General features: G+C 45.5%; 1 protein-coding gene across 1 annotated transcript in view; it reads right to left on the bottom strand.

The window, feature by feature from the left end:
* LOC146333553 (vomeronasal type-2 receptor 26-like) overlaps window positions 1–9,813 on the bottom strand; it is a 12,156-nt gene extending 2,343 nt beyond the window's left edge. The window contains exons 1-6 of the mRNA XM_084825655.1: window positions 9,718–9,813; window positions 8,823–8,945; window positions 5,116–5,195; window positions 4,412–4,703; window positions 3,215–4,072; window positions 1,822–1,993 (exon numbers count right to left, since the gene is read on the bottom strand). Coding sequence (XP_084681781.1) covers window positions 1,822–1,993; window positions 3,215–4,072; window positions 4,412–4,703; window positions 5,116–5,195; window positions 8,823–8,945; window positions 9,718–9,813 — 1,621 coding nt within the window. The remainder of the gene's footprint in view (window positions 1–1,821; window positions 1,994–3,214; window positions 4,073–4,411; window positions 4,704–5,115; window positions 5,196–8,822; window positions 8,946–9,717) is intronic.

The raw sequence follows: 9,813 nt of genomic DNA, 5'->3' as shown, positions 1-9,813 counted from the left end.
CCCGCACCCATGTTCCCCAGCAACTGGTGTAGGTAGGCACACTGCCTCTGATACTGGAGGTAGCACAGAGCCATCAGGACTAGTAGCCATTGATAGCCTTCTCCAGGAATTTATCTAACTGCCTTTTATATTTATTTATTCATTTCATTTCTATACCGCCCAATAGCCAAAGCTCTCTGAGCAGTTCACAAAAATTAAAACCAAAGAGCACACACTAAAACAATATAAAATATATAATACCTTAAAAACCCAAGTATAACAATACAACTGGAATAAAACCAGAATAAAACCTAGCAGCAATGCAGGGATTTAAAATACAGATTTAAAGCAGCAAAGCTAAAGGTCTAGAAAGTTAAAATGCTAAAATGCCTGGGAAAATAAAAAGGTCTTCACCTGGCGCTAGAAAGAATACAATGTAGGTGCCAGGCAAACCTCACTAGGGAGCTCATTCCACAGCCGGGTGCTACAGCAGAAAAGGCCCTCCTCCAAGTAGCCACCTGCCTCACTTCCTTTGGCAGGGACTCACGGAGAAGAGCCGTTGAGGATGATCTGAAGGTCTGGGCAGGCACATATGGGAGGAGGCGATCCTTCAGATAACCTGGCTCCAAGTCGTTAAGGGCTTTGAATACCAGCACTTTGAATCGGGCCTGGAAATGGACTGGTAGCCAGTGCAGCCAGAAAAGTACCGGTGTAATATGAGGTCGTTGGCCAGTCCCTGTTAACAATCTTGCTGCCCTTTTAAAGCCATCCAGCTTGGTGGCCATCACTACATCTTGTGGTAGTGAATTCCATAGTTTAATATTATTGCATAGTTCCATAGATGATGTTATTCCATAGTTTTCCATAGTGTATGTTGTTGTTTAAAGACAACCAGAAAACACCTACACATTTTGCCAGGATATAAAACGTAAGAGAATAGCAAAGCAGAATGCGGGGAAATCTGTTAAATTATCTGCACATCCACAATGCACTCTTCCACAGAAAGTGACCCCCCCTGCCTTGCATTCTAACACATGTTTGAGGATTCTTCTGCAACAACTTGCCTGTTTCGTTAGAAATTGTCCCTTCTGGACAAGAAATACATTCGTAGCAGCAAACTTCCTTCCCCTCCACAACTTCTCTACTGTGCCCTGGGAGGCTCCACACACTGAGAAAAAGGCAGCGTCTGAAATGGAAGAGGTTTAGCCTTGAGGGAAATATTGGAGGTTCCTTGCTTGACCGGAATGTCTCTTGAGCAGGCATCAACTTTGTTCAGGGGGGATTCCCTGTACGCTTTGGTTACAGAGAGTTCTTATCAGAACAGACTGCAAGTTTAGGTTCTACAAGTCCAAAGGCTTTTAGTGCTCCTGATCCAAATTCATTGGGCATCCATTTCATCTTTGCTTTCTTAATGGGTAATCTGCATGCTTCTAGGCAATAGTTTTATTGTGCAATGGCCCTGCTTCTGGCACAGAATTTGAGGGGGTGCTCCCAGCCATCGGTGTCTTCCATTTGTAACCTTCCTGTGTTTCCCTGCCACTTCTTCCTGCTGCTTTTCTCCAGAAAAAAATCTGTTGGGGAGAGATGAAATAGCTGCCCAATGTCTTTTGATTGGTAATGTTAAGAACTCTCCATCTAGAAGCACCCTTTGTGGTAAGAAGACTGAAGAAACAGTGAGGGAACATTAGAAATGGAATATTCCTGAAGACAACGCCCCTAAAATTCCATGAAGGAGCCATAGAAGCACCCTTTGTCTCATTCAACTATGACCCTGGCATCTATGCCTCAACCTTACCTTGCTAGCCCACACGATTGCATCTGGCTTTATTCTGAAATCCTCGCCTGCAGGATTTTCTGGATCCATCCACCCAAATTTCCTTTGAGCCATTGAATTATTTGGAAAGAAAACCCAGTTAAGAATGTCAAATTTGCTGGATTTCATCCTGTTCTCTAGGAAAGAGATTTCATCCCCAGCGCTGTTATTGAAGCGGATATTCCTCAAAGAGGCATGGATCTGTATAAATGTAGGAAAAGAAATGAGTGGAACTTAAAATATCACCAGCCAATGAAAACTGTGACTCTTCTATAGATGAAGGGAGAGACAGGTTCAGTACGTTCTGAGGTTTGACAACTAAAGGTGCTTCCAGACGAAGCTTTCATCTTGCAATCACCATGCGTCGTTCACGTAATTGTTCTGGGGGTCCAGATGCCATCATCTTTCATTGGTGACCCTCCCATGTTTTTCTCACGACACTAAATCCATTAAGGATGGAATAGCTGCACAATTCCTTTTGATTAGCTAGAAGCTATCCATCTGAAGCATCTGAAAAGAAGTGCAACAGTAGCTAATTCCCAAGAACCATGCAATCCAGGACTTCTAAAACACACACGTAGTTCTCTTGTATGAATAACTGAAGTGTCATGCTCTACCTGGAGGAGAATTCATTTGAGGAAGAAAAGGAGGGGAGAGCCAGCACGATGGACCACAGCAAGAGCTAGGTGAGGAACAGGAGGGCCTCAGCTAACACTCCTCCCCTGGAACCCTTACAGGAGCAACCTGGCCCCTCTCGAGCAATTCCTGAATTCCCCCAAATGCTGGAAGCGGAGCCTGAGGTAATCCATCCCTTTGAACAGCATAGAATCAGACATGAGCAGCAAAAGAACAAAAGGAATTCACAGTGTGGGGCCTCCCTTAGAAGCAACACACTGACCTAATTAGCCAGATGTGCTGATTAATGGCCAGCTATAAATAAGCACAGCTGAAGCCAGCTCTCTGCTGCAAGTAACAGTACCTTAACCTCAGTACTTCACCTTGAAATACGAGACCTGGCAGATTCCTAGGCCCTCAGCTATCCACCTGGACCACCCTCTCGGATACCCACTGACTGGCCTTGATGTTCCATAAAACTGACACTTGCAGATTGACCTCTGGACTGCTTTGACCACGCCTCTGCTTGTTCCTGCAAAACCTCCTTGGAATGCCTGTGCATTTTTAAAAAAAGATACATGTTTTAAAAAAAGATACATCTTTTAAAAAAGATACGTGTTTTTAGAAAATGGAGAACTAATGCAAAGATTGGCTGGATTGTGAGAAAAGGAGAAGCCATTGAGAAATATACACCAGCTCATGGATTCTGATACTGCCCAAAGCAGATAAAAGCAAAAAAATAAAAGTGAAATTTGAATGGTTGCACGATGCACAATAGACAAAGGTGAATCTGGGGTTCGATGTTACCTGCCAGGGCTTCACCTTCAGATGTAATAGGTTCTTTCTGTCCAACATCACTACACGTTTTGATACCAATAGGTACAAGGCATGTAACGCATGTGCTACAGAATAGACGGCATTATAGACACTGTAGCTCTTGGCAGTCAATCTCGCTTCAAAGACTGAGGACGGCAGGATCTCTAGCTTCTCCACCCCAGTACAGATTCTCCACCCGTCGGAGGAGGCCAGACCTGGTTTCAAAACCTCACAGTCAAACACAACTTCCCACCAGTCTGGGAGAAAGACTTCTCCCTTGGGATGGTATGGATCTAAAGCCCAAAGATAATCTTTGAATCCTGGCACATCACTTGTGTGCTCTGTGAAGGACAAAGCTCCATGGAATGATTTTAGTTTCCACCAGTCATAGTGGTATCCAATTGCAGCAAATTCCCACTGAGTGGTCAGGATCCAAACCTTCCCTGATGAAGTGCTGGTCTGCTCTTCATACAAGGAGAATGGCAGCATTAAGTCTTGCATGGCTTTGGAGTCCCCAGAGACTATCACCACCTGGGCGTCACTCTCCAAAACCGTCAAAATGAAATCCAGTTGTTTACTTGTAAGCTCGTTGAATATTGAGATGCGAAGAAAGATCATTTTTGCAAAATGCACACAGATGTCATTCTGGGCAAGGACTGCTTTCAGACTACGGATGAAATTTTCCCCGTTCTCATTCGCCAGAGCAATGATCCCAATCCAGTTCCACTGGAAATGCAGGAGTAGCCGGACTAATCCCTTGTCTTGTGTGTGATACTTCGGATCGATCTGGTAGAAGGCAGGGAAATGGGTTGTGTCACTCAGAATGGAGTCAAAGGACTGGTAACCTAGCTGAGAGCAGAGGTGGGAGGAGAGAGACAGAGAGAGAGAGAGAGAGAATGATAGACAGATTTTATTCACATCAGCCAAAGGTGGATGGAGTTTTAAGACCAAACGAAAGTGACAAAGAGTTCACTAGCAGCAGCATTGTATCCTACCATACATAAAGCATGGGGTGTAAGCTTTCCGCATTGTATCGGTATTCAAACATTCCTACATTACCATACATTGATGCAGAATTAGGACTGAACAAAGTTGTTATGGATTCATCCATCCCTAGCTTTAAGGGCAAACTAAAATGCCTACTCGAGTGTTCTGCAGTTTACCTTCCCCCATACACATCTGTCCTACCTGGGGAATCTTGAAGTTGCCCAGGAGAGATGCCATCTGCCTTGAGATTCTGGAGTCGAGACCCCCAACCACAGCAAGCAGGGTCTCCCGCCCATCACATTTATAGTTAGGAAACATTCTCCCCCACGTGGAGAGCAGAGATAGGCTCACGTCTTGGGCCGTACTTGCATAGCTGCTGTCTTCATAGATGCGGAAGCCCAGAGTGACGTTGGGAAGGAGCTCTGGATCCTTGTTGAGCTCTGTGACGGCGAACGCCAAGGCCAGGATTTGCTGGTAGTTTTTGGGTATCGGTCTGCAATGAAAGATTGAAGGGGGTTGGATGGGATCCTAAAGGAATGGGAGAAGAGTGGATGGCGATGGTCCACCTGATTTAACACAACACACATGCCCTATTGCACTAAGACAAAACCGTCTATGATTTAGACCCACAAACCAATCAACTGATTAATCAAGCCAGTTAAAGCACAATCCCATATAATGAATTCAAGCATAAGGGCCTTTAATTTATTAGTTATTCTTGTATTTTCACTACCAGGAAATGGGAGACATGCTTGTAGAATTATCAGCCTCAGGGGCCAAAACAACTTAACTGGCTTTGAGTACTACTCCATACCTTGACTGGGGGTGGGGTGGGGGTCCCATTTGCTGCTCTGCTTCAGGCAGCAAAATGTCTTGGGGCCAGTCCTGGACATGGCTATAGTTACCTGTGGTGAGGAGAAGGGGAGTAGCTGATATGGCACAGGAAATTCTGTGGGGAGGGAAACAACTGGGGGTGCAGAGATATCTGGGGATGGGGAAACATGTTTAGGATCACATCAAATTTACTGTGTAATCCTTAACATGTGTACTCATAGGAAAATTCATTACTGAATTCAATGGGATTTATTCCCAGGTAAGCATATGCAGGATTGGAGTCTTCCTCCTTAGTAAATGTGCTTAGAGCTGTAACCTGCCTTGTCCACCCCGAAGACAGTTCCACTATCTGCATCTGGAGAGAAACCTGGGATTGATAACTTTGGTGATTTAAAAAACAACCAACCAAAAACAAAGGTAGCCAAGCTGGTCCAATAGGAACAGCCCAAAATCCACAGCTGGACTATTTATTTGTTTGTTTATTTATTTAATTTCTATACTGCCCAACAGCCAAAGCTCCCTGGGTGGTTCACAAAAATTATTTGATTAGGAATTTTGGTTGGTCCTAATAAAGGTATCCAACTATGCATTTTGGTACTTTAAGGGTTGTATGACGATGAGGTTGCTAGAAACTTAATATTGCAAGCTCTGATGTAGATTTTAGGATTTCAATAAGTTAGAACCCAAGAACTTAAAAGAAGTGTTCTAGAATCCAGAAACTACCAAAATAAAGAATCTGAAATAAAATGAGGAGCCACTTTGGCGGCCGCTCTCCCTGCCTCCTCAACTGTCCCGTGGACCAGAAACAGTAAAGCGCCGTCGTCCAGTCCTGAGGTCTCTGTCTGGTGCTGTTCTGCTTGTTGGGGATGGGGGTGGGGAGCAAGTGAGGCTTTACTCTAAAGTTTAAACCCACTGTGTTTAATGGGGGTCACTCCCCAGTAATTGTAGACGTTTGCAGCCTAAGAACATGCGTTATTATGGTCTACAATACAATACATTCCCACGCTCTCCCTTGCCAGTGTGCCCTGTTCAGTTTGCAATTAATCAGTAAGTGTTTAATGTGCCAAGCAGCTCTTTGCTGGTTTCAGGCACTCCATCCTCCCCCTGTGGATTTGGGACTGAAAGACCAAGGAAAAGTGTAGACGGAAAAAGGGTAAGTTTTAAGCAAGCACAATTTGGGACATCGCACAGATCTGTCCTGAAAGCAAGAGGTTAATTAGCTTCCCTTCTATAAAATTTAAATTATAGTAATTATGTCTACTTATGCACATATATTTGCACATGTAAATTAGCATATGCACATTTGTGCACTTTTTTCGTCCTGTGGGCCTGAGCCCTGAATATTTTAGGTACCTAGCAGTGACCCTGTATGCCATGTGGATGACCTCTCTCTCTCTCTCTCTCTCTCTCTCTCACACACACACACACACACACACACACAGAGTTTTTCTGAGTAGAAGTGGAAACTGATTTTGCACAGACTACAATCAAGACTGATAAATCAGGATCCTCACAGATCAGTACAGATGCTCCTGAGATGACACTTCAATTCAACATTAGAGAAGTAAAGTTATACACTTTATGCCCCGTAATGTAAACACAGGGATTCAGTGGTGGGTTGTGGTTGAAGCAGGAGAGGGGGAACCCATGGCCCTCCAGACTATTGTGGGAGTACAACTATCCTTACCCCTTACTAGGGATGTACAAACTCCCCACTGCCTGGTCCGTGGGGTGTCTGTGGAGGAGCAATTCAGACTGCTTGCGGCCCCGCAGAATCCTCCAGAGCCCAGCTGCATCTGCTGGAATTGGCGGAGTGGCTCTCCAGCTCCCTATAAGACACAATACGCTAATGGTGGCTGTCATTAGCCTATCACAGGAAAAATACAGCCATAAATGATGTATTGTACGCCATTTACAGCCATAAAGCTCTGACTTTGACCTGAATTGCAGCTGTTTGCAGCTGTATTTAGGTCAAAGTCAGTGCTTTATGGCCGCAAATGGCATACAGTACGCCATTTACTGCTGTAACTTTCCTGCAATAAGCTAATGGCAGCCACTATTAGCATATCACAACTTATAGGGAGCTGGAGAGTTGTCCTGCAGAACTCCTCGAGACCCGGAGGTAAGTGCAGCCACTCCGCCGTGGACTCCAGAGGTTGGATTCTTTGGAATCTGGCCTCATTTGAGTCCATGACGGAATTCTCCAGCATCCCTATCCCGTACCATTGGCCACTCTTCCTGGGGCTTATGGAAGTTGGAGTCAAACAACATCTGGAGGGTGCCAAATTGGGAAAGGCTGATATAGATTCATCAAAGTCATCCTGCCGCTCTCCAGGAAACATGCCAACATTGATGATCAGCTAGCCAAGATGGGTGGGAGATGTTATGGTCAAACAGAAGACTGTCGGAAGCGCCCTAGCGGCCTCTTTCAGTCTACTCCAATAGCCAACTCAAGACACAGACAAAAGGATTCTTTTCAAGGCTTTAATCCTTTTACAACTTAATGACCCTTTCAGATGCTAATCACCAGCAACTAAGCAATGAACAGCAGAGTAGCCTATGCTCCGGGTTAGGCAGTTGGTCCCCGTTTGAAGGAGAATCACTTGCAGACCCTGAACTTATGGGCAAGAAGAGTTCCTCCCTCTTTCCCTTGGGTCCATGGGATGTGACCGTTGCTTGCGCGCCAAACGGGCGCTATGCCTCCTTTCCGTGCCCTCCATCGCTCATCGCTCCCTGCGTCTGCGTCGAGCGTCCAGCAAGCCCCCCTCCAGCGCTCTCTCACAGCCAGGGTCACTATCTATCCCAGGAATGCTGGAAGGAGGAATTTCTGCCAGCTGTTGTGCCTGTGAGGGATGAGCGTGCTCCTCTCCCAAGGACTGCTGTTCCTCCTCAGAATCAGAGCTGCTCTGGGGTTCTATGGGCTCAGTTTCCACCCTGACAAAGACCTTCTTCCCACAGTGCAGAGTGAAACTGCTGAATTTTCATCTAGAATCATAGGGTGGGAAGGGGGCATGGAGGTAATCTAGATTACAATGCTCAAGGCAGGAATCTTGACACCACAGCATCACTGACTGATGGTCATCTACCCTCTTAAAGATCTCCAGTGAAGGAGAGTCCAGCATCACTTTCTGAGGCAGGCTGTTCCACCATCCAACAGCCCTTATCGCTAGGAGGTTTCTCTTAAAGATGAAATCTGCTTTCCAAAAATTTCCACCCACTTTTTGAGGCAGTCCGCTCCATAATTAAACAGCTCTCATTGTTAGGAAGTTCCTCATAATATTTAGCTGAAATCTCCTTCCCTGCAATGTCCACCCACCACTTTGAGTCCCTGCCCTCGGGAGCAACGGAGATAAATTCTGCTCCGTCTTCTGCATGACAGCCCTTTGTGAGGTGATGATGGCCACACAAACTTAGATAGCTTTAAATGGGGATTCGACTAATTCATGGAGAAGGCTATGAATGGCTGCTCTCTCTTTCCCTCTGTCTCGCACACACAGAGTTATATGGTTATATATTACTTCCAGTATCAGTGGCAGTATACTGGGGAATATGAGCAGAAGGTTGCTATTATCCATTTTGTGAGCTTCCCATTGGGGCATCAGGCTGGCTGCTGTGGGAACAGGAGGCTAGACTAGAGAAGCATTTCCTCTGATCCAGCAGGGCTGCTCTTACATCTCTATTCTACTCCAAGGTAGTCCCCTGAAACAAAACCAGCAAGAAACACTCACTGAGAAATAGAGTCCCATTCAGTGGGGGATTCTTTTAAAGGAAGGGATACAAACAAGGCAAAGGAGAGAGGCAGGTTCCCACCAAACATGAGGTCTCCCGGGCGGTAATATTCGTCCTGGACTCGGAAAGGTCTGGTCATGATGCAGTTGGGCCTCAGCGCCATCTGCAGGGACTGAGGCAGAAGCCCAAGGAACACCAGCAGCCTAATAATCGGCAATGCAAGGGGGCCTTTCTTCGTAGACTACCAACCAAATTGAGCAGACAGAAGTACATAGTTTCGATCTGGGACGTTAGCTCTGAAGCATACGCTGTCAGACTGCATCTTAGCCCAATTCTGAAGGAAACAGTGTTTATTTATAGCATCCGACGTACATGTTTTCGTCCTGAATTTCTTTGTTATTGATTTCAGAGGTGGCCTTTGGAAATCCACAGAGGTTCAGCAAATATTACTGTTCCTTTCTTTTAAAAGAGGAATAATTATTCCAGGGCAGATAAATAATCCCATCAGCGCTGGACTATCCCTTAGCATCTCAGCAGAAGGAAAACATATTTGCAAGGAAGCACCTCAGTCATTCTTGGATTTGCTGTTGAACCCATGGGGTGAAAGAATTTCAGAGTTTGAACAAGATACCTTGGAGGTCATCTAGTCCACCCCCTGCTCAGTGCGGGAGATCTTGCAACTACAGCTTCCATTTGCAACGACTGTGCACAGAGCCCCATCCCACCCCTCTGGGTCATTGCTCCTGTTGTCGAACTGCTCTTATCATGAAGCCATTTCTCCTAAAGTTCAGCTGAAATCTCCCCTCCAGTAATGTAAGCCCTCTAGTCCTTTGCCCTCCAGGGCAGCAGAGGGCATGTCTTTGTCCTCTTCTATTTGACAAACCTTCCAGGATTGGGAGAAGCCTAATATGTGGTTCTCCTCCTGTTTTGTTTCTTTTCCGCACATTCACTATCCCAAGTTTTTTCATCCTTTCCTCAGAGGATTTCTTTTCTACACCTCTGACCATCTCCATTGCCTTCATCTGCAGCGTGATGAACAT

Source organism: Heloderma suspectum, chromosome Z (genome assembly GCF_057233095.1).
Source record: "Heloderma suspectum isolate Gila_16-S chromosome Z, 16-S_ref, whole genome shotgun sequence".
Lineage (NCBI taxonomy): Eukaryota > Metazoa > Chordata > Lepidosauria > Squamata > Helodermatidae > Heloderma > Heloderma suspectum.
Note: the sequence above shows the minus strand (reverse complement) of the source record. Positions and strands in the feature narration are given on the sequence as shown.